General features: G+C 46.8%; 1 protein-coding gene across 1 annotated transcript in view; it reads right to left on the reverse strand.

The window, feature by feature from the left end:
- Window positions 1-25,810, reverse strand: part of LOC117514994 (receptor-type tyrosine-protein phosphatase zeta-like) — a 233,993-nt gene that overhangs the window by 148,859 nt on the left and 59,324 nt on the right. Inside the window, 1 exon segment of the mRNA XM_034175555.1 lies at window positions 2,294-2,473. Within this exon segment, the coding sequence (XP_034031446.1) occupies window positions 2,294-2,473 (180 nt within the window).

Here is a 25,810-nt window from a genome sequence, read left to right on the forward strand (position 1 = left end):
GGTCGGCACTGGTCAAGAAATGGTCACCATCGTAGTGTCGCCATGGTCAGGATGTTGTCGCCACTGGTCACCATCATAGTATCACCACTGGTCAGGATGTCACCAACTGGTCAGGCAGTGGTCACCATCATCGGCCAGTGGTCACCATTGTAGTGTCGCCACTGGTCAGGATGTTGTCACCACTGGTCAGGAAGTGGTCGCAATCAGTTGGGTAGTGGTCACCATCGTAGTGCACCACTGGTCAGGAAGTGGTCACCATCGTAGTATCACCACTGGTCAGGATATGTCACCACTGGTCAGGAGTGGTCACCGATCATCGGGCAGTGGTCACCATATAGTGTCGCCACGGTCAAGATGTGGTCACCACTGGTCTCCATCATAGTATCACACATGGCAGGATGTCACCACTGGTCAGGCAGTGGTCACCATCATGGCCAGTGGTCACCACTGTAGTGTCGCCACTGGTCAGGATGTTGTCACCACTGGTCAGGAAATGGTCGCAATCATGGGTAGTGGTCACCATCGTAATGTCACCAGTGGTCAGGAAGGTGGCACACTGTCGGGCAGTGGTGTCCATCGTAGTATCACCACTGGTCAGGATGTGTCACCAATGGTCAGGCAGTGGTCACATCATCGGGCAGTGGTCACCATTGTAGTGTCACCACTGATCAGAAAGTGGTCACCACTGTCGGGCAGTGGTCACCATCGTAGTATCACCACTGGTCAGGATGTTGTCACCACTGGTCAGGAAGTGGTTACCATCATTTGGGTAGTGGTCACCATCTTAGTGTCACCACTGGACAGGAAGTGGTCACCATTGTCGGGTAGTGGTCACCATCGTAGTGTTGCCACTGGTCAGGATGTTGTCACCACTGGTCAGGAAGTGGTCACCATCGCCGGGCAGTGGTCACCATTGTAGTGTCACCACTGGTAAGGATGTTGTCACCACTGGTGAGGACGTGGCCACCATCATTTGGATAGAGGTCACCATCTTAGTGTCACCACGGGTCAGGAAGTGGTCACCATTATCGGGCGGTGGTGACCATCGTCAGGTAGTGGTCACCATTGTAGTGTTGCCACCGGTCAGGATGTTGTCACCACTGGTCAGTAAGTGGTCACCATCGTCGGGCAGTGGTCACCATTGTAGTGTCACCACTGGTCAGGATGTTGTCACTATTGGTCAGGAAGTGGTTACCATCGTCGGGTAGTGGCCACCATAACTTAGGTAGTGGTCACCATCAGTTAGGTAGTGGCCACCATCAGTTGGGCAGTGGTCACCATTTGTTGGGTAGTGGTTGCTACTGGTCAGAATGTTGTTGCCACCGGTTAGGTAGTGGTAGCCATCGGTCGGGCAATGGCCACCACTGATCTACTGATCAGCTCATTGATCCCATAGAGAGCGACTGCATCACTGACTCAGAAATATTATGTTTATCCTAAATAACATTGAGTGCATTTCAAAGATGTTATTTCTCAATATAACTGATTTTTCAGGACTATATTATTGAATTTTAAATGTAAAGCATAAGTAGTTGAAGTAAAATTAGAAATGGATTAGTACCCTCGTACTTAGTGATCTTGTAAAACCTTACATGCCGGCCAGTGCTCTGTGTTCTCAGGGACATGAAGCTTTTTCTTACTGCCTGATTCTGTTGTCTTTTAAGTCCAGACTGTAGACACACTTCTTTTCCTTAACATATTTGTCTCGTGTAGGACATTGTTGTTTTGTGTGTCTTTGACCGACATTGTTTATATGGTGCACTATATTCTACAGTAAGAATGTATATTTTAGGCTTTATTGTGTTGTCCCGTATATGTTTAATTTGTGTTGTTTTAATGATGTGTAACTGTGTTAAAGTTATTATTACTAATATTTATTGTGTGTTGTATGAATAAATCTTCAACCTTTAAACAATATTTTAGTTGTTTTACCTCAGATTTTAAAAGAAATCTTAACAAATACATACATGGATCTAAATCTTCTAAAATTAAAGCATCAGACCTAATCTGACCTGAAACAGTTAAAGTAACCTTGGTGGCTTCCCTCATTTCTCTCCCTCTCATACTCAGCTTTTAAAGATGGCCTTAAAACTTCTAAAACAAGCTTTTGATGAGTTGTAAATACTGACAATTATTTTTTGTTTTATATTATTTCATTTTGATGTATTAGGGGTTTGCTTTTACTTTGAATAAAACATTTTTTAAAAGATATTGCATTATAAAAATTCTTAAATTTTGTTGTAAAAGTTGGCAGTCTTTCAGACTCTTTCCAGTCACTCTGATGTTTTCTTACCGGTCTTTCCATCATTCTTGATGGTGGTTCCGTTATTGGTTGGGTTGTCCCAGCCCTCGTACCGCAGGTTCTGGTACTGCAGCTTGACCTGGGCCACGTCCTCCTCGATGTTGATGGGAGACTGTTTGGCGTTACTGCACGATGGGAACTTCTTGGCCCAGTTGTTCTGGTTCAGAGTTCCTGGACAGCAGACAGATAAATACACTGTTTCACCACCAGAGGGGCTGATGGGAAATTTTTAAACTGCAACCATGTGCCAGATCAGTTTTTAAATGATTTAGGAAAACACAGCTGAAGTTTACGGACAATTTGGGCTCTGGGGCCCACTGTAGCCTGTCCAGGGCAGAGGCCTACCTGGGGGCCATGGGGCAAAACCACTGGAAGCTCCTGGGTTTTAGGCAAAATGGAACCATTTTAAGCCTTATTTTGGCAGCCAAGCAGATAGATGAAAAAAGTTGGAAATACTGGTTATTTTTCAGAGTTGTGGGGTTTCAGCCAGCTCAGCTGAGCAAGCTCGGTTCAGTGGAATCAGAAAAAATCTGTCAAAACCAATCTTAGTTTCAAAGTCACCATGCTTCAAACTCCATTACCGTATTCTTAAATATTTAAATATTAAGTCAATAATAATAATAACAACAATAACAACAATGCTAACAAAATATTAAATATATTATTAAATAATATATCTTCTCTAAGTAGTAGAATCTGGTTATTATTATGTTCAAAACATGGCGTGGGCAGCACGGTGGATTAGTGGTTAGCACTGTTGCCTCACAGCAAGAAGGTCATGGGTTCAATTCCCGTGTGTCCCATTTCTGCATGTTCTCCCTGTGTTTGCGTGGGTTCCGTCTGGGTGCTCCGGCTTCCTCCACACATCTAAAGACATGCAGGTTAGGTGGACCGGAAACTTTAAAAATTGTCCAGATCTCCCTTGCAAAAGAGATCTCGATCTCAATGGGACTAATCTGGTTAAATAAATAAGTAAAGAATGTCTTTAAAATTTCTTCAAATGTGGACCTTTAAGGGCTTTGGTGGTGGGGAGCCTTCTCAGCCCTCACACCTGTGACTCCGCCCTGCAGCTGGGGCGCTGGCTGTTTTTAATCAAACATGTCGCCACCAGACGAGAATCCTGATTACAATAATTTGCAGTTTGTTTGCGGTGATTCGTTAAACTGTACAAAGGACTTTAACATGCTGTCATTACAGCACCCTGTAATACAGTGTAAATGATGATGTCAAAGGGAAAACCAGTTTTGGCTTTCCTCTGACAGAAAACTAAAAACAATAAATGGTCAAAATGCTTGTTGATTTCAAAAACAATGTTGTTAATGAAAATTTTCGATAAAGGAGAAAAAGTGTTGTGCTGCCTTGGTGTGTGCTCTGTTCTGCCCCCTCCCCTTCTGTTTCTGCAGGCGCAGCACACAGCTGATTAATGCACCTGTCAGCAATCATCACCACCTGTATATAAACCCTGGTTCATCCTCTCCACATTGACCAGAAACTCTGCTCTTGCCAAGTGGCACCTGATCTCTCACTCCTTGTTAGGCACTGTCGTGATTCATTGCTCAGAATTCCTGACTCCAGCATCTCCCGTCAGCTCCGTGGGTGGCCACCTGGTTCCGGCTACCTGTTATCATCCTTTGGAATTTAAAGACATTTAGACTGAAGGATGGCTGGTGGGTCACATGACCCTGTCTCCTTGCTCTGACTGGCTGTTAAAATAGCAGCCAGAGAACAAAGACAAGAACCGGGTCAGACGGGTGTCTGGGTCAGGATTGGCATTAGCATGTGAATGGAGGACGCACACTCTGCCAGAAACACTCAGAAAACAAATAAATAACATTTGGAGCAGGCAGGAAACAAGAACAACAAGAGGCTCTCCAACTGTCAAACGTAAGTTTGCGGGGAAACCTAGAATCTTAATAATTACAACACCAAAAAAAAAAACAAAACAAAACAAAAAAAAAACAGGGTAGGACCCATATACACAAAACATGCACACACAGAAATCTCACGCATTGTATGTATATAAATGCGATAGAAAAGCTGCGAGCACAGAGAGAGTGTTTGGCCACTCTCTGCATGGGACAACATTAAGACACTAAATCTTTACAGAGAAAACCTGCTGCTCTATTAATGTGGAAAACATATTTGAACTAAAACAGCCGAGTCCAGGAAGCCTCTGAAAGACTGGATCTTAGTCTGAATCCAGGTTCATCCTAAACTCCTCACTCAGCTCCTCAAGTGTGGCAATCAGAGTCCAAACCAGTGCTACCTTTGCTTCATTTTTTGGCTACAAATAACACCTTTCTCATATATTATGTGCAAGCTAGTGAGAAATAAACACTTCTAAAATTGAAAAGGCTGTATTTATAAACTGATGACACATATGGAAGGATTACAAAACATTTATCGGGCATTATTATCACTGAGGTGATGCTGGGGGCGGTATCGTAGATTTACGTCGGCGCTACCTGGCTATACCCGCCAGCTGTGCCTAAACAAATGACGTCATAGCGTGCAGCCCAAGAACTGTCTGCAGAGGGGAAAAAAAAAAAACTGTCCGCAGAAGAAAAGATGAAAAGGTGAGAAGTGTGTTTTGGTCCCAATATGGATATTCCGGATGATTTTCTCATGGATACTGTAGTACGACAATGAACGGCAGCCAAAGCAGCCAGCTTGATGAGGACGCACTGCCGAATTTGGAGAACAGCGTGCGCCAGCCGACACGACAAAAGTTAAAGTGAGCCAACTTTTATGTATGCGTTACGTGTTGCGTATCTCATAAGTGATAATAATAATAAACATGCTTTTGGAGGGTGGTATGCATTTTCAGAGGCCCAACGTCCATGCCAGTCGCCCAAAATTGATATTGAATATCTGTCATTTGTTATCCTCTTTGTCATATATTATGTAAAAGCGAGAAATAAACACTTCTAAAACTGAAGATACTGTTTTTTAGAGCCTAATAATACCTCTGAAGTGATTTAAAAGACATTTAGCAGACGGTAGGGTTGTTTAGTTTTTGAGTGGTGGGGTGACAGCCAATCAGAGCAGAGCTGCACTGTGACATCAGAGTCTGGGTTGCTAGCTGCAAAGTCAGTTTTGGTAAGCTAATAATTGACTTAAACAACTGCAAATTATACAGAAACACAATGCTCATACGACCGACGGTATTTTAGGATTGATATTTTTAAATTCTGTTAATAGGCTGCTATAACGTGAATATAATTAATAATTCCATGATGTTTTTCATGTATTTTATATTGTTTTGCATATTTGCAGAAAACCGCAGCAAAAACCTTTCATTTCCTCATTCAGTCTGCATCTCGGGGAAGGAGAAGCAGAGAGAAAAAAAAACACACAATTCCCCTCGGTAATTGGTGGAATCACATCAGCCAATCAGGATCACCAATCCACATTGGGGTGATCTCTGAGGACTTTTCTGGACAAAAACACCCACAAAGGCAGCCAAAAGTACTAAGACAGCCTCAGGTGGACAGAAGCAGGAATGACAAAGTGTTGAGGTTCCTTCCAATGTCCAAAATGACATGTCCAACAGAGTAGGTCTTGTTTTGGACAGGAATTGTTGTTCCAAGCGGCATAATTATAATTTGAGTGCATGTCTAACAGGTAATAGTTGTACAAAAAACACCTTAAGCATTTCCTGTATTTTAATGTAAATAGTTGTACTATAACTTTGTTCTTTTTTTTTTTTTGCTACATTTGTTCATCCATCCAATCCATCCATTTTCTTCTTCTTCTCTTTCTTCTTCTGTATCCGGAGTCGGTGTCCGCGGGGGTACAGCAGCTCAACGCAAAGCCGGCCAGACCTCCCGATCCGCACACACCCTCCCCAGCTCCTCTGGGGGAACCCAAGGCATCTCCCACGCACCCAAGAGATGTAGTCCTCCAGCGTTGTCCTGGGTCTTCCCGGGGCCTCCTCCCAATGGGACGTGCCCGGAACACCTCTCCAGCGAGGCGTCCAGGGGCATCTGGAAAAGATGCCCGAGCCACCCTAACTGACTCCTTTCGACATGAGGAGCAGCGGCTCGACTCCGAGCTCCTCCGAGGTGACCGAGCTCCTCACCCTATCTCTAAGGGAGCAGCCAGCCACCCTGCGAAGGAAACTCATCTCGGGCCGCTTGTACTCGCGATCTCGTTCTTTCACGATACATTTGTTCATGTTTTTGGAAATTTACAATTTATATTAGCATTTCTAAGTTATGAAAATGGTGTTTATGTTTGTTTGCACTATTCTGCACCACAGAGTGCTGAGTTTAATATCTGCACAATAAATATCTCAAAATTACATTACTATCATTTCTGTTTTGTTTATTGTTGTTTTTAATTAATTTATCTTTGCTAAAGGACTATATAGCCATTCATAATCACTTCCATTATAATTTTTTGCATTTAGTTTATATGTGATATATACTGTTACCATGAAGGGATTCAACTTATACGCAATATGAATTTAGGTCATATCACCCAGCCCCTACTGGCAACCGTTAATAGTGTGAAAACATGAAGTATCAGGAGTGATGTGCACATCAGAGACATGCTGATGAACAGTTACCACACCACGTGGTTTGCAGTTATATGGGTGATATAAAGCAGCAAAGTTGATGCTTAAAATGGCAATAACAGTGGTTAGAGGACCTTACAAATGGTGCAATCTGACATGAGCATTGTATTCAGGAGAAGTAAGGATTTACTTGCAAAATGACGATAATTGGCTCATAAGGTTGATTCCAATTACACATGCCATGGGCACTAACACACCCCCATACCATCACAGATGCTGGCTTTTGAACTTTGCACTGGTAACAATCTGGATGGTCTTTTTCCTCTTTTGTCCGGAGGACACGACGTCCATGATTTCCAAAAACAATTTGAAATGTGGATCCATCACACCACAGCACACTTTTCCACTTTGCATCTGTCCATTTCAAATGAGCTCAGGCCCAGAGAAGGCGGTGTGGCGTTTCTGGATGGTGTTGATTTTGGCTTTTACTTTGCATGGTAGAGATTTAACTTGCACGTGTAGTAGTAGCGACGAACTGTGTTAACTGACAATAGTTTTCTGAAGTGTTCCTGAGCCCACACGGTAAGATCCTTTACACAATGATGTCGGTTTTTAATGCAGTTGTCGCCTGAGGGATCGAAGGTCACGGGCATTCAATTTTGGTTTTCGGCCTTGCTGCTTACATGTAGAAAGTTCTCCAGATTCTCTGAAATCTTCTGATTATATTATGGACTGTAGATGATGGAATCCCTAAATTCCTGGCAACTGAACGTTGAGAAACATTGTTCTTAAACTGTTGGACTATTTTTTCATGCAGTTGTTCACAAACTGGTGATCCTCGCCCCATCTTTGATTGTGAACGGCTGAGCCTTTTGGGATGCTCCTTTTATACCCAATCATGACACTCACAATTAGTGTCCTCAGTCCCAAACATTTATTGAGTGTTGTTAGAAGGAAAGGTGATGTAACACAGTGGTAAACATACCACTGTCCCAGCTTTTGAAACATGCTGCAGTCATCCACTTGAAAATGAGCAAATATTTGCACAAAAATAATAAACTTTATTAGTTTGAACATTAAATATCTTGTCTTTGTGGTGTATTCAATTGAATATAGGTTGAAGAGGATTTGAAAATCATTGTATTCTGTTTTTATTTACATTTTACACAACGTCCCAACTTCATTGGAATTGGGGGTGGATTATTAATGTGTTTTTTTTCTTAATGGTGAAACTAGAGCTACAGATTCCTAACAGGCCGATTGTCTCCCTGTGTTCAGCGTTTGTCAATAAATGCGTGTGTAATGTTGTGATGTCACACACTGTCAGCCATGGCACACCTCACTTTTTTAATGGTTCCACTAACTTTTTACACGTTTCATGTTTATTCCATTTGACAGGGAACCAAATAAAACCATCCCCGTGTGTCTCCACGTCATCTAAGGCTCACACTCGGGATATTTTCTTTTCTGTGTACATGTGACTGATCTGATGGAGGGGAATCCAGCTCCAGGCTTATTTACATGCATTTGCATATTTAAATAGGGGTGTGGAGAAGGAGGAGCTTGTTTGAAGGTGTAGGAACACGGACCCGCAACAGGGGGCATTAAATGAACGGGCAATGGATAAGCCAAACAGTAACAATTTAATGTTGTAGTGCACAATGAAATACAGACAATCACAGTTTAGGTACCACCGAATTACAGATTTGAGTGACGTGTGCCAGGCTTGAGGATAGGAGACATCCGTCCTGAGCTGAGCCGGATCCCACACGGCCTTCACCGCCAACGGATCTGAAGAACACCGGAGCCGCCAAGTCCTGGGTCCACAGGTGGTCACCGTCTCCAGCTGTCAGACCTGGTACTGCTGGCAGAGAACAGAAAACAGTATTGATGAGTGTGAGTTTGCACACTCAGTAATCCCACAGTCTGTATTCTTCTGGGAGGGAGCACCTCCACCTCCAATCACACACTCGTGCAGCTCCTGTCTAACCACTTATCTGGTTGGAGTCTGAAGCGAAGCCGTCACTGATCACACTTTACGCCAATCCCACAGATAAGGAAACGCCACAGGAAAACGGCTGCAAAGAAGTTCAGATTATTACTCAATGTTTTAAGTCAGCAGAGAAAATTACCTCTTCTGATGGCTGATTTCTCGGCGGGGAGGTGGAGTTGCAGTCCGGCCTTTATGGTGGTGGTGATGTGATGTGGATGAGTGACAGCTGGTGCTGATAACGAGTGACAGCTGTCACTCCCGGTTGCTATGACACCCTCTCATGCTTGAAGCCCGCACTTCAAGCAGGGCGCCAACTGGTGGTGGTGGGCCAGCAGTAGCTCCTCTTCAGCGGCCCACACAACAGGACCCCCCCCCTCAACGGGCACCTCCTGGCGCCCGACCAGGCTTGTCCGGGTGCCGGGCGTAGAAATCGGCCAGGAGGGCCAGGTCCAGGATGAAGCTCCTCTTCACCCAGGAGCATTCTTCGGGTCCGTATCCTTCCCGGTCCACCAAATACTGGAATCCCCGGCCCTTTCGACAAACGTCCAGGAGCCGGCGCACAGTCCAAGCCGGCTCCCCGTCGATGATCCGGGCAGGCGGCAGCGCCGGTCCAGGGGCACAGAGGGGAGAGGTGTGGCAGGGTTTGAGTCTGGAGACATGGAATACCGGATGTATCCGCAGTGAAGCTGGCAGCTTCAGCTTCACTGCGGCTGGACTGAGGACCTTCACGATGGTGAAGGGTCCTATAAATCTGTCCTTTAGTTTCTGGGATTCCGTTTGTAGAGGTATGTCTTTCGTAGATAGCCAACCGCCTGCCTGGGCTGATACGTAGGGGCCGGGCACGCCGGCGGTCCGCATGGGCCTTAGCCCTCGTCCGGTCTTTGAGCAGGGCAGAGCGGGCGGTACGCCACACCCGACAGCACCTCCTCAGATGGGCCTGGACCGAGGGCACCCCGACCTCACCCTCCACTAGCGGAAATAATGGGGGCTGGTACCCCAAACATACCTCGAAAGGGGAGAGGCCGGTGGCAAATGATACTTGGCTATTATGAGCGTACTTGATCCAGTCCAGATGGTCACTCCAGGCTGACGGGTGCGTGGAGGTCACGCAGTGGAGGGCCTGCTCCAAATCCTGATTCGTCCGCTCTGCCTGCCCGTTCGTCTGGGGGTGGTACCCGGACGAGAGGCTTACGGTGGCCCCCAGTTCCCTGCAGAAACTCCTCCAGACCTGGGAGGAGAACTGAGGGCCACGATCTGAGACAATGTCCGATGGAATCCCATGCAGACGCACGACGTGGTGGACCAGGAGGTCTGCAGTCTCCTGGGCCGTCGGGAGCTTCGGGAGGGCCACGAAGTGGGCCGCCTTGGAGAACCGGTCCACTATCGTGATGATGGTAGTCTTGCCCTGGGACAGCGGGAGGCCCATGACGAAGTCCAGGCCGATGTGAGACCAGGGGCGATGAGGCATGGGCAGAGGCTGGAGGAGGGTCTTATGGGTCTTGGGTCTTATGATGATCTGCTTTGCCCCTGGCGCAGGTGGTGCAGGCCTGGACGTACTCCCGGACATCGGTTTCCAGAGACGCCCACCAGAAGCGCTGCCGAAAGACAGCCACGGTTCTTCGTACCCCTGGGTGGCAGGAGAATTTGGAACCGTGACAGAAGTCCAGAACTGCAGCCCTGGCTTCTGGTGGGATGTACATTTTGTTTTTCGGGCCAGTTCCCGGGTCCGGGTTCCGTGTCAGGGCCTCCCGGACGGTCTTCTCCACGTCCCAGGTGAGGGCGGCCACGACAGTGGACTCGGGAATGATGGTTTCCGTCGGTCTGACAGCTCGGTCCTGACCTCCTCTTTGTGTACCCGGACAGGGCGTCAGACCGTTGGTTCTTCGTCCCGGGGCGGTATGTGATCCGAAAGTCAAAACGCCCGAAGAACAGTGACCAGCGGGATACCTGGGGTTTAGACGCTTGGTTGGTCCCGAATGTACTCCAGGTTCCGATGGTCTATGAAAACCGTGAATGGCATCGAAGCTCCCTCCAACAGGTGTCTCCACTCCTCCAGAGCCTCCTTCACCGCAAGAAGTTCCGGTTTGCCGACGTCATAATTCCTTTTCTGCCGGGGGTCAACCTGCGGGGAAAAATAGGCACAAGGATGGAGAACCCTTATTGGACTCCCCGCTCTGGGATAGCACGGCTCCTATCCCTGAGTCAGAGGCATCCACTTCAACTAAAATTGGCGAGTAGGATCGGGCTGCACCAGAACGGTGCAGTTGAGAACCGCGTTTCAACTCCCTAAACGCGGCTTCGCACCGATCCGACCAAGTGAAGGGGACTTTAGGTGAGGTCAGGGCTGTCAGGGGGCTAACTACCTGACTATAGCCCTTGATGAACCTCTGGTAAATATTAGCAAAACCGAGGAACTACTGCAATTTCCTATGGTTTGTAGGTTGGGGCCAATCTCTCACCGCCGCTACCTTGGCCGGATCAGGGGGCGACGGAAGTTGGAGGAGATGATAAACCCAGGAAGGACAAAGAAGTGCGGTGGAACTCGCACTTCTTGCCATTCACAAACAACCGGTTTCTCCAACAACCGCTGCAGGACCTGACGATCATGCGTAACATGAGTTCTCAGGATCCGGGGAAAAAGATGAGTTATACGGTCCAGATATACGAAGACAAACCGATGCAAGGAAGTCCCGCAAGACGTCATTTACCAAAGCTTGGAACGTCGCGGGGGGCGTTAGTGAGCCGAACGGCATGACCAGGTACTCAAAGTGACCTAACGGGGTGGTTAAACGCCCGTCTTCATTCGTCTCCCTTCTGGATCCGAACCAGGTGGTACGCCTTCCTAAGATCCAGTTTCGTGAATATTTGGGCTCCATGCAAGGGCGTGAACATTGAATCTAACAGGGGCAGAGGGTATCGGTTGCGAACCGTGATCTCATTCAGCCCCCTGTAATCAATGCATGGACGGAGTCCACCGTCTTTCTTGCCCACAAAAAAGAAACCAGCACCCATCGGGGAGGTGGAGTTCCGGATCAGCCCGGCAGTTAATGAGTCCCGGATGTAGGTCTCCATTGATTCTCGCTCAGGACATGAGAGGTTGTACAGCCTACTGGACGGGTACTCAACGCCCGGGATCAAATCAATTGCACAATCGTACGGACGGTGCGGGGGAAGGGTGAGCACCAGATCTTTGCTGAAAACGTCAGCAAGATCGTGGTACTCACTTGGCACCGCACTCAGATTGGGGGGGACTTTAACCTCCTCACTAGCTGTCACACCAGGCGGAATCGGGGATCCGAGACACTCCCGGTGGCAGGTTTCGCTCCACTGAGCCACAACCCCAGACGGCCAATCAATCTGGGGATTATGTTTTATCATCCAAGGATAACCCAAAATCACCCGGGAGGTGGAAGGTGTTACATAGAACACGATCTCCTCCCTGTGCTTACCAGACACCACCAATGTCACTGGTTGTGTCTGGTGTGTGATTAATGAAAGAAGGGTGCCATCTAGTGCCCGTACCTTCAAAGGTGAAGGTAGAGCCACTAGAGGGAGCCCGACTTAAATTTTCATTTTTACGCAGATGATACCCAGCTTTATCTATCCATGAAGCCAGAGGATACACACCAATTAGCTAAACTGCAGGATTGTCTTACAGACATAAAGACATGGATGACCTCTAATTTCCTGCTTTTAAACTCAGATAAAACTGAAGTTATTGTACTTGGCCCCACAAATCTTAGAAGCATGGTGTCTAACCAGATCGTTACTCTGGATGGCATTTCCCTGATCTCTAGTAATACTGTGAGAAATCTTGGAGTCATTTTTGATCAGGATATGTCATTCAAAGCGCATATTAAACAAATATGTAGGACTGCCTTTTTGCATTTACGCAATATCTCTAAAATCAGAAAGGTCTTGTCTCAGAGTGATGCTGAAAAACTAATTCATGCATTTATTTCCTCTAGGCTGGACTATTGTAATTCATTATTATCAGGTTGTCCTAAAGTTCCCTAAAAAGCCTTCAGTTGGTTCAGAATGCTGCAGCTAGAGTACTGACGGGGACTAGCAGGAGAGAGCATATCTCACCCGTGTTGGCCTCTCTTCATTGGCTTCCTGTTAATTCTAGAATAGAATTTAAAATTCTTCTTCTTACTTATAAGGTTTTGAATAATCAGGTCCCATCTTATCTTAGGGACCTCATAGTACCATATTACCCCATTAGAGCGCTTCGCTCTCAGACTGCGGGCTTACTTGTAGTTCCTAGGGTTTGTAAGAGTAGAATGGGAGACAGAGCCTTCAGCTTTCAGGCTCCTCTCCTGTGGAACCAGCTCCCAATTCAGATCAGGGAGACAGATACCCTCTCTACTTTTAAGATTAGGCTTAAAACTTTCCTTTTCGCTAAGGCTTATAGTTAGGGCTGGATCGGGTGACCCTGGACCATCCCTTGGTTATGCTGCTTTAGACGTAGATTGTGGGGGGGTTCCCATGGTGCACTGTTTCTTTCTCTTTTTGCTCCGTATGCATCACTCTGCATTTAATCATTAGTGATCGATCTCTGCCCCCCTTCACAGCATGTCTTTTTCCTGTTTTTTTCCCTCAGCCCCAACCAGTCTCAGCAGAAGACTGCCCCTCCCTGAGCCTGGTTCTGCTGGAGGTTTCTTCCTGTTAAAAGGGAGTTTTTCCTTCCCACTGTTGCCAAGTGCTTGCTCATAGGGGGTCGTTTTGACCGTTGGGGTTTTTTATAATTATTGTATGGCCTTGCCTTACAATATGGAGCGCCTTGGGGCAACTGTTTGTTGTGATTTGGCGCTATATAAGAAAAAAGTTGATTGATTGATTGATTGACTTCCCTTGCTGTCCAGCAGATTCCCTTCCGACCCCGTGTCTACCAGTGCTGGGGCGTGAAGGGTCAGATCCCCACTCAGGATCGTGACTGGGATGTGTGCAGATTTACGGGGCTTCCCCGCGTGGGTATTATGACCCACCCTTAGCCCAGTCTCTAAGGACGATTACTGCTGTTTTGACCATTTGGGGCAGTTTTTCTGCGTGTGCTAGGGTTGAGCTGCAGTGAAAACACTCCCCACGGACCAGCCTCCTTTGTCTCTGATCTGATCGCCTTTTGGCCCTGCTCGTTTCCATAGCAACGTCAGCAGGGGGAGTGTCGTCACGTGGAGTACCCTGGCTGTGGAGCGTGGGGAAGACGACTCCCTTTCGGACCCGGGAGGAAGAGGGACGGCTTGTGCCTGACCACGCCCTTCGTCTCGCTCCCGTCGGTGTTCTGTTAATCGGTTGTCTAACCGTATAACTAGGTCGATAAGCCCGTCTAAATCCCGTGGCTCGTCCTTCGCCACCAGGTGCTCCTTAAAGACCAGAGACAGTCCGTTTACAAAGGCGGCGCGGAGCGCAACAGCATTCCAGCCGACTCGCGCTGCCGCGATGCGGAAGTCAACTGCATACTTCGCCGCGATCCGACACCCCTGTCTTATCGACAGCAGCACGCTTGAAGCGGTCTCGCCTCTATGAGGGTGGTCGAACACCTGTCTGAACTCCCTCACAAACCCAGCGTATGTCGTTAGGAGCCATGAATTCTGCTCCCAGAGCGCCGTAGCCCAGGCGTGTGCCTCTCCTCGAAGGAGATTTATTACGTAAGCCACCCGGCTAGCGTCTGACGCGTACATGACGGGACGCTGTGAAAAGACGAGCAAGCACTGCATTAAGAAGGCCGCGCACGTCTCGACACAACCTCCGTATGGCTCCGGAGGGCTTATGTATGCTTCAGGGGACGGTGGGGGGGTTCATTGAACGACCAGCGTAATGTCATGTTTTCAGGCCTCCGGTCAGCAGGGGGAGATGCTGCAGCAGCACCCTGGGCCTGTGCTTCCACCTTGGCGGTGAGAGCCTCCATCCTCCGATTGAGTCCAGCCGAGCAGTGAAAGCGGTTAAGATTTGCTGCAGCTCACCTAACACGCCTACTGCTGACACCTGTGCACCTCGCTCTTCCATTGGCTGTTCAAGCGATGGTTGACGCCCCTCTGGATCCATGACGCTGGCCGAGAAATCCTATTGTGAAGGTGTAGGAACACGGACCCACAACAGGGGGCGTTTAAATGACGGGCAATGGAATAAGCGAAACAGTAACAATTTAATGTTGTAGTGCACAATGAAATACAGACAATCACAGTTTAGGTACCACCGAATTACAGATTGAGTGACGTGTGGGCAGGCTTGAGATAGGAGACATCCGTCCTGAGCTGAGCCGGATCCCACACGGCCTTTCACCGCCAACGGATCTGAAGAACACGGAGCCGCCAGTCCTGGGTCCCCAGGTGGTCCCCGTCTCTCAGCTGTCAGACCTGGTACTGCTGTAGAGAACAGAAAACAGTATTGATGCGTGTGAGTTCGCACACTCAGTAATACCGCAGTCTGTTATTCTTTTTGGGAGGGAGCACCTCCACCTCCAATCACAACCTCGTGCAGCTCCTGTCTTACCACTTATTGGTTGGAGTGTGGAAAGAAGTTCAGATTATTACTCAATGTTTTAAGTCAGCAGAGAAAATTAACTCCTCTGATGGCTGATTTCTTGGCGGGGAGGTGGAGTTGCAGTCCCGGCCTTTATGGTGGGTGGTGATGTGATGTGGATGAGTGACAGCTGGTGCTGATAACGAGTGACAGCTGTCACTCCCGGTTGCTATGACACCCTCTCATGCTTGAAGCCCGCACTTCAAGCAGGGCACCATCTGGTGGTGGTGGGCCAGCAGTACCTCCTCTCAGTGGCCCACACAACAGAGCTTGGTGAATCTACATATGTGCTCAATTCCATGTTCAGTGGGATTACAAACAGACTGTGCTTGGATCCATGCGTACGACACACTTTGATACATCTGGATATTTTGTGCTTATGCCAGTTTCTGGGTTTTGGCGTACGCCATGTTTCAGTAGAAAAATCCCACTCAAGTCTTTGGACATGAGGCATCTGGTCTGAGACTCACAAACTGGCTACGAGCCTCCTGTAAAGCTGGAGACGTCCGGTCTGTCCTCACAGCTTCTGTTTATCATTATTAGTGCAGACATTTGGGGAAAAAAATTAATCAAAAACCAAATTCTAGAAACTAAGCAAAAATAGCCAAAGAATTATGAGTAAAAGTTTGTATTTATTATGTAGTTTGTAGTTATAGTACATGAACAATTTTTAAGAATCAGTCTTTTGTTGAAGAATAAGAAGAAGAACCAGTTTGCTTTTTCCAGGCATTTACTTGTTAGTGCCTGCAGATTTGACAACACAAACACAGCTTGCGGGTGACACAAAAACCATCGACTCTCTTCATCAGGCACCGTCTCAGTGTTCCCTGATTTTATGAAGGATTTTAAAGGTATTTACTCAGATTTTTACTGTGAAAGCTTTTCAAAGTCCAAGTCATTTAAATGCAGCTGGCACTTTTATTGTCTTAATGTTCAATTTCAATTTCATTTATTTTCATTTATCTAGCACCAATCACAACAAGGTTGCCTCAAGGCGCTTCACACAGGTAAGGTCTAACAAAGGGGTGGGCAAAGGGGCCGAGACACTGCAGGTTTTCTTGCAACCAATCACCTCAGGAGGTGGGTTGCTGATGAGCTTCTCCCCTGAACATAAACACCTGGGCCTCATGTATCAACTTTGCGCACTTGTGGTGTAAATTTACGGTGTAAATTTGAAGTACACCAAGTTGCCGTGACATCTATCAAGCAGTGCGCACCTGCCCATTTCCGGCGTACGTCTGACGTGACCTTGATAATGCGGCGGGGTGAAAACAATCGTAATTATAATAAACACGCCCATAAATATTCAGACTCCGCTTCAGACACACCTCATTTTTACGACATGGAAGTCAGGAAGACGGCAATGAAAAAGAACTCCACCAATCAGGACGCGTTGCCAATAGAGCGTCAAAAGCGGCCGTCGTATCAATTGTTTTGTAGTATAATCAAAAAGTGTTACAGTGGTTCCTCGTTTTATCGCGGGAGTTACATTCTAAAAATAGCCCGTAATACGCGAAACTGCGACGTAGGTCAGCGTTATTTTTTACAATTATTATAGACGTTTAAAGCTGTAAAACCACTTTAACACTTTCTCAGTCAGACATGAACATTTTCTCACTTTTCTCTCGTGTGTAAACACTCTCAAAGTCAAACCTTAGTAGAAAAATAAGACCAAACTGTTTTCAGGCCCAAACATTTGTTTGAGAAATAAAATAGAACGTTTTCCTATAAATAATTATGATGGCATTTAGAACTAACGAATTTAATTTTAACGATCGACGTACGAGGTTGGACACATAAGAAATTATTAATAGTGACTGACCAGTATTTCACAGATTGCGCCTCTGCGTCCTGATGCTGCACCTTTTCCCACTCACATCTGGCTGCAGGTGTCTGTTTCTGAGTGAAAAACACAGTTATGAGTAGTTGTTGGTGCTCTTTTTTCTTCTGGGCGAGAAGATTCTTATAAACAGACACGCAGAACACTGTAAAAAAAAAAAAGAAAAAAAAAAAGGCATGCAAAATTGGACTAAAAACTCCGCGAAATGACGAGGCCGTGAAAGGTGAACCGCGTTATAGCGAGGGACCACTGTATTCTCTTTTCACATGTCAATAATTCTTGACATGTGAATATTTGCTCGCTCAATTAATAAGACACGCCTTTTTCAGATTTCTTTATTCTTAAGATGTATTTCTTTATTTATTTTATTGTAACAAACGAATGGAGACGACAAAACCTGATTGCAGCACGGGCGAAGAGAATGACAACACTACAGTTGTTATTATCAATTTCATAGTCTAAAAACGATCACACCACATGAAGTAAGCTCAGTGCTGCTCTGGCTCCAGGCTCGAAGTCTGGAGAAAAAGGTGAGCAGCGCTTTCTTTGCGGTCAGCGCTGTGGCCACGGATCGTGCTCGATAGACCAGCAATCCCGCAAAAGCGGGATTTGTATTGATATTATGTAGTATAATCAGGAAAGTGTTATTTATGTAACATATGCAGTGATTTGTATGATGGCACTGTTTATCATGTTGATCATCTTCATTTTATGTGGATTCCAGCGCTGGTTCATTTTGGTGTATAATTTACTGCCACCCTCTCGACCTGGTGTATATTTGCAGCGCAGCGTACGCCAACGACCACATTGATAAATGCCAAGTAGCGCAGCCGTTTTGGCGTACACCCCATATACGCTCAAATATCGCCGTACGCACGTTGATACATGAGGTCCCTGGTCATCAATGAAATCACCTGCTGAGACACCTGAACATTAATAGAAAGGAAAACCTGCAGTGTCTCGGCCCTTAATGGCACATGATTGCCCACCCCTGGTCTAACCTTACCAACCCCCAGAGCAACATAAGGAAAGGTAAGGAAAAACTCCCTCTGAGGAAGAAACCTCAAGCAGACCAGACTCAAAGGGGTGACCCTCTGCTTGGGCCATGATACAGAAATAAATTACAAAACAATTCACAAAATGAACATACAGGAAATGTTTCCGGTGCACAGGACGGTTTCCGGAACAGACACCACACCCATCTCTGGATGGAGCCAAATGCTCTGTCAAAAAGGACAGTAAATGTTAAAAATCACTTTTTGGGCCTCTAATGTTTTTAGTCACTTTTAAGTGGCTGCACGTTATATTAGTTACATATGAAAACTAATAAAATGCTGCTAAACATTTCTGAAAAACCTGGTACTGGGTTTTGCTTTCACTCAGTTATTTGTCAGGATTCCTGCGCGCCGCTGATCCTGCACAAAGTTTCCAAATGCGCCTGAACGCATCAGACTGCCAGGAAAACTAACAGCTCCAAGGAGGTGGAGCCAGCTGACGGACCTGTGGCACATTTCCAGTGTTAAATAAATATTCAATCTGCTGCTCGTTCACACCCACGTCAGGAACTCAACAACAACTGAAAAAACCTGCCGGGAAAGGGGGGGGGGGGGCAGACCCGATACCTCAGAGTTGACTGAGACCTTCCTTTAGACTCCGCCCACCTGCTCTTTAAGATTAATGCATTGTTGTTATCATCATTGTTGTTATCATATATTTTCAGACCTGTTGTCTGACTTAGTGCTTAGCTCAGATAAGATAATTATAGTGGGCGATTTTAACATCCACACGATGCTGAGAATGACAGCCTCAACACTGCATTTAATATATTATTAGACTCAAACTGGCTTTGCTCAAAAATGTAAATGAGTCCACCCACCACTTTAATCATATCTTAGATCTTGTTCTGACTTATGGTATGGGAAATTGAAGACTTAACAGTATCCCTGAAAACTCCCTTCTGTCTGATCATTTCTTATAACATAACATTACTCTGATGGACTACCCAGCAGTGGGGAATAAGTTTCATTACACTAGAAGTCTTTCAGAAAGCACTGTAACTAGGTTTAAGGATATGATTCCTTCTTTATGTTCTCTAATGCCATATACCAACACAGTGCAGAGTAGCTACCTAAACTCTGTAAGCGAGATAGAGTATCAATCAATCAATTTTTTTATATAGCGCCAAATCACAACAAACAGTTGCCCCAAGGCGCTTTATATTGTAAGGCAAAGCCATACAATAGTTATGTAAAACCCCAATGGTCAAAACGACCCCTGTGAGGCAAGCACTTGGCTACAGTGGGAAGGAAAAACTTCCCTTTTAACAGGAAGAACCTCCAGCAGAACAGGCCAGGGAGGGGCAGTCTTCTGCTGGGACTGGTTGGGGCTGAGGGAGAGAACCAGGAAAAAGACATGCTGTGGAGGGAGCAGAGATCAATCACTAATGATTAAATGCAGAGTGGTGCATACAGAGCAAAAAGAGAAAGAAAACAGTGCATCATGAGAACCCCCAGCAGTCTGACATCTATAGCAGCATAACTAAGGGATGGTTCAGGGTCACCTGATCCAGCCCTAACTATAAGCTTTAGCAAAAAGGAAAGTTTTAAGCCTAATCTTAAAAGTAGAGAGGGTGTCTGTCTCCCTGATCTGAATGGGAGCTGGTTCCACAGGAGAGGAGCCTGAAAGCTGAAGGCTCTGCCTCCCATTCTACTCTTACAAACCCTAGGAACTACAAGTAAGCCTGCAGTCTGACAGCGAAGCGCTCTATTGGGGTGATATGGTACTACGAGGTCCCTAAGATAAGATGGGACCTGATTATTCAAAACCTAATAAGTAAGAAGAAGAATTTAAATTCTATTCTAGAATTAACAGGAAGCCAATGAAGAGAGGCCAATATGGGTGAGATATGCTCTCTCCTTCTAGTCCCCCGTCAGTACTCTAGCTGCAGCATTTAGCTTCTAGCTGCAGCATCTAGCTGCAAGTATCTTGTCATAGTTTTATATCCTCATTGAAGACACTTTGGATGACGTAGCTCCTCTGAAAAAGAGAGCCTTAAATCAGAAGTGCCTGACTCCGTGGTATAACTCACAAACTCGCAGCTTAAAGCAGATAACCCGTAAGTTGGAGAGGAAATGGCGTCTCACTAATTTAGAAGATCTTCACTTAGCCTGGAAAAAGAGTCTGTTGCTCTATAAAAAAAGCCCTTCATAAAGCTAGGACATCTTACTACTCATCACTAATTGAAGAAAATAAGAACAACCCCAGGTTTCTTTTCAGCACTGTAGCCAGGCTGACAAAGAGTCAGAGCTCTATTGAGCCGAGTATTCCTTTAACTTTAACTAGTAATGACTTCATGACTTTCTTTGCTAATAAAATTTTAACGATTAGAGAAAAAATTACTCATAACGATCCAAAGACGTATCGTTATCTTGGCTGCTTTCAGTGATGCCGATTGTTCTGTCTGAGTTATTTTCATAGTTACTTCCTCCAAACTGTTATATGGCTGGGGGGGGCCTGGCTGCCGTTTGTTTGTCTGTTTGTTTTCCTCCCAGGTGGCGTGCATTTGGGACTGAGTGGCTGTGTTGCTGAGGCTGTCAGGACCTCACCCTGATCACCTGCGACTCGTCAGGACTCACAGCTGAGGTGCATCTGGATGGATTGGAGCATGTTGGCATTTAAGACTGGAGTGCACAGTGTGTATTTGCCAGAGACTCGACCTTGTGACCAGACGGGTGAGATCGTCGTCTCGGAGCCATCTCATCAGCAGCAGACGCTGAGAATGTCCAGGTTGATGCACGGTCTGTGAAAGAGGAGGGGGTGAGGTCTCACGCTCGTCAGCACACTTCCTGAGGTACGTTGGATTTTGTGACTAACAGTTATACAGTCAGTAAATGTGGTGTCCCTCACACCTTATTGTATTGAGCTGTATGTTAGTCATGTATCAGCTTCCACTGCGGTGGAGTTTTGTGAACGGGATGTTTCCATGCCTGCAGGTTGGGAAGCTGATCAGTAATCAAGCCAGGAAGTGTTTGCTGTTTGTACACCTTTAAGTGTTCTGTGTGTAGAGTGTGGACTCACATAATGGTTCCTTCTTTCACAGACTCGGTTGTTGCGGCCACCTGGGGGGTGTGTCGGCGGGGTCCTTGGGTCCGAAACAGCTTCTGGCTCCGGACCGGTAGCGCTGCTGGGAGCGCACCACGCCAGACCGCAACCTTTTTTGTATTATCACTGTTATGTATTAAATTCAGTTAGCCTTTGTACCGTGCTCTGCTTATTTCATACTGGGTCCTTCAAACGCTGGTCGGTTCTCCGAGCTGCGTCCGACACATAACAGTAGTCTCTGGCCAAACATCACGGACCCAGCGTTAGCAGAGCCGGTAACGCGCCGGGAAGGCGGCAGCAGACGTTCAGTGGTTATCCGGATCAGTTGCGGGGCTCTCCGCCCGGAAGGTGCGTGTTTGAGACCCATTACTGGATACTGATTTGTGCTCTCTTGCAGCCGTGTCCTGTGTTTTGTGCCTTATCGTGGGTCGTGGTGGAGTGTGACTGGCGACGGCTTCGCGTCACACTCCGACCGGATAAGAGGTGTAAACGGGAGCTGCAAGAGTGCGTTTGTAATGGGTTCACGCGCACGGCGGAGCTCTGTTAGCACGGGTCGCTGGGCTTCCTGTGTTACAGTCATAGCCCCGTTTCCCCGGACAAAGGTAACTACTGCGTCTGTTGTATCAGCTCCGGCGTTATTTAGTTGAGCACATTTTGGTTGTGTGTTGCACTCAGCTGCGCACACAAAGCAGCTCGTTTGTTTTTTTCTGTCGCCCAAGGGGTTTTTCATTTTTAGCACTCTGGTTCCCCTTGTGGTGACTGAATCACGGTACCGTCAAGCTCTGGAGTAGGAACAGGTGTGTTCCATTTGGTTGAGCTTGACGGTATAACTCACTGATTTGTTTTGTGTTAGTTCATTTTGTGTGGGTGTTTTTTGAGTTGGTTTTTTGTGTGGGCTTTTCTTTTTTGTTGTCCACTATTTGTCTGGGGGTGTGACCCTGTAGCCTTTGCTAACCAAGAACAAAAAAAAAAAAAAAAAAAAAAAAAAAGAAAAACGGGGACCCAAACAACTGTGTGTTGGTCTGTTTTTTTTTTCTTTTGTTTCTTTTGTTTCACATCCCCAGGTTAGATGGAGCGGTCCCCTGGGGGGTGATGGGGTGGTATTTGGGTTGTTTTTTTCTCTGTTTTTTTTGTTGTGCCCTCTCTTCTCCTCTGACTCCAGCCGGGTGTGCCGTAGTGTCGGCATTGCTGGAGGGGTGCAGTTAGGTTGTGCTGGGCGTTCCCAGGTGGCCTCTGCACCCGGGAGGGGAGGGGGGGGGGTTTGGGTTTTTTTTTTGTTTCCCTCCCCCAGTTTCCGCCCTCAGGGTTTGACTGTGGTGTCCTCTGGGGGGGAAAAGGCGTTGGGTCCATCTAGCCGTGGACGGCCGGGGCTGGGTCCATTGGTCGTGAGGGGAGGCGTCTCCTGGGGTTGACGAGTGGTCCTCTGGGGGGCGCTGGTAGTCCCCGTGGGTGACGGTGGATCCCAGAGGGACCTCGGCCGTGGTTATTACTCCTGGAGCTGGCGGGTGGCCCTCTGGGGGGTGTTGGTCCCTGCGTGTCGTTTGGGGGGGAGGAGGGGGGGGTATTTTGGCATTTTTGTTTGTGAGTTTACATGTGGGTTGTTTTTCTTTTCTCCCCTTCCCTGGGGTTTGATGGGACGGTCCCCTGGGGCGGGGGGGGGGGGGTGTTTTGGTTGTTTTGTGTTATGACTAATCACACATGTTTGGTTAAAGGCTGACCGCACAGGTGTAGGAACTCCTGGCCACACCTGTGCTGAGACTGTCAAACAAGGGCAAAGATGCAGCCAGTTCAACCAGTCTGTTGGAGGACGAACGCAGACGCGGTTTCCAGCCATGGTCCCTGGAGGGGGGTGTTTCTCCTGGGCCAGGTGTGTGTGGTCGCCGGGAGGCTTCCCGTGAGGGTGGGGTACTGTTATATGGCTGGGGGGGGGGGCCTGGCTGCCGGTTTGTTTGTCTGTTTGTTTTCCTCCCAGGTGGCGTGCATTTGGGACTGAGTGGCTGTGTTGCTGAGGCTGTCAGGACCTCACCCTGATCACCTGCGACTCGTCAGGACTCACAGCTGAGGTGCATCTGGATGGATTGGAGCATGTTGGCATTTAAGACTGGAGTGCACAGTGTGTATTTGCCAGAGACTCGACCTTGTGACCAGACGGGTGAGATCGTCGTCTCGGGAGCCATCTCATCAGCAGCGGACGCTGAGAATGTCCAGGTTTGATGCACGGTCTGTGAAAGAGGAGGGGGTGAGGTCTCACGCTCGTCAGCACACTTCCTGAGGTACGTTGGATTTTGTGACTAACAGTTATACAGTCAGTAAATGTGGTGTCCCTCACACCTTATTGTATTGAGCTGTATGTTAGTCATGTATCAGCTTCCACTGCGGTGGAGTTTTGTGAACGGGATGTTCCATGCCTGCAGGTTGGGAAGCTGATCAGTAATCAAGCCAGGAAGTGTTTGCTGTTTGTACACCTTTAAGTGTTCTGTGTGTAGAGTGTGGACTCACATAATGGTTCCTTCTTTCACAGACTCGGTTGTTGCGGCCACCTGGGGGGTGTCGGCGGGGTCCTTGGGTCCGAAACAGCTTCTGGCTCCGGACCGTTAGCGCTGCTGGGAGCGCACCACGCCAGACCGCACCTTTTTGTATTATCACTGTTATGTATTAAATTCAGTTAGCCTTTGTACCGTGCTCTGCTTATTTCATACTGGGTCCTTCAAACGCTGGTCGGTTCTCCGAGCTGCGTCCGACACATAACACCAAACCATCAACATGTCTATTAGACCCCATTCCTACCACCGTAAATGGGGAGTCTTCTTCACAGACTAAGGTTAATTATGGAGTTCCACAAGGTTCTGTGCTAGGACCAATTTTATTCACTTTATACATGCTTCCCTTAGGCAGTATTATTAGACAGCACTGCTTAAATTTTCATTGTTACGCAGATGATACTCAGCTTTATCTATCCATGAAGCCAGAGGACACACACCAATTAGCTAAACTGCAGGATTGTCTTACAGACATAAAGACATGGATGACCTCTAATTTCCTGCTTTTAAACTCAGATAAAACTGAAGTTATTGTACTTGGCCCCACAAATCTTAGAAACATGGTGCCTAACCAGATCCTTACTCTGGATGGCATTACCCTGACCTCTAGTAATACTGTGCGAAATCTTGGAGTCATTTTTGATCAGGTTATGTCATTCAATGCGCATATTAAACAAATATGTAGGACTGCTTTTTTGCATTTGCGCAATATCTCTAAAATTAGAAAGGTCTTGTCTCAGAGTGATGCTGAAAAACTAATTCATGCATTTATTTCCACTAGGCTGGACTATTGTAATTCATTATTATCAGGTTGTCCTAAAAGTTCCCTGAAAAGCCTTCAGTTAATTCAAAATGCTGCAGCTAGAGTACTGACGGGGACTAGAAGGAGAGAGCATATCTCACCCATATTGGCCTCTCTTCATTGGCTTCCTGTTAATTCTAGAATAGAATTTAAAATTCTTCTTCTTACTTATAAGGTTTTGAATAATCAGCTCCTATCTTATCTTAGGGACCTCATAGTACCATATCACCCCAATAGAGCGCTTCGCTCTCAGACTGCAGGCTTACTTGTAGTTCCTAGGGTTTGTAAGAGTAGAATGGGAGGCAGAGCCTTCAGCTTTCAGGCTCCTCTCCTGTGGAACCAGCTCCCAATTCAGATCAGGGAGACAGACACCCTCTCTACTTTTAAGATTAGGCTTAAAACTTTCCTTTTTGCTAAAGCTTATAGTTAGGCCTGGATCAGGTGACCCTGAACCATCCCTTAGTTATGCTGCTATAGACTTAGACTGCTGGGGGGTTCCCATGATGCACTGAGTGTTTCTTTCTCTTTTTGCTCTGTATGCACCACTCTGCATTTAATCATTAGTGATTGATCTCTGTTCCCCTCCACAGCATGTCTTTTTCCTGGTTCTCTCCCTCAGCCCCAACCAGTCCCAGCAGAAGACTGCCCCTCCCTGAGCCTGGTTCTGCTGGAGGTTTCTTCCTGTTAAAAAGGAGTTTTTCCTTCCCACTGTCGCCAAGAGCTTGCTCACAGGGGGTCGTTTTGACAGTTGGGGTTTTTCTGTAATTATTGTATGGCTTTGCCTTGCAATATAAAGCGCCTTGGGGCAACTGTTTGTTGTGATTTGGCGCTATATAAATGAAATTGATTTGATTTGATTATTATTATTAATATCACTATTATTATCATGGATTACCATTATTTGTTGTGTGTTGGGGGGTGTGGCTGGACATTTTGGTGTTCTTTTCTTTTCTTTGCTCTCCAGGTGGCATGAAAACTGATTTGTCTGTGGAGAAGGTGCTGGCTGAAGAGTCCTTCACCCTCATCAACATCATGTGCAGCACCTGTGAATGGTGCTCACGTGCAGCCTTAAAGACTTTCAGCTGAAGCAGATAATTGGATGGCGTTCTGCATTTAAGTCATGTGTGATTCAAGCAGAACTGCCGGGAACTCGACCTTGTGATGTTCGTTTGTGAGACGCTGAGGACCGCG

Source organism: Thalassophryne amazonica, chromosome 8, assembly GCF_902500255.1.
Source record: "Thalassophryne amazonica chromosome 8, fThaAma1.1, whole genome shotgun sequence".
NCBI lineage: Eukaryota > Metazoa > Chordata > Actinopteri > Batrachoidiformes > Batrachoididae > Thalassophryne > Thalassophryne amazonica.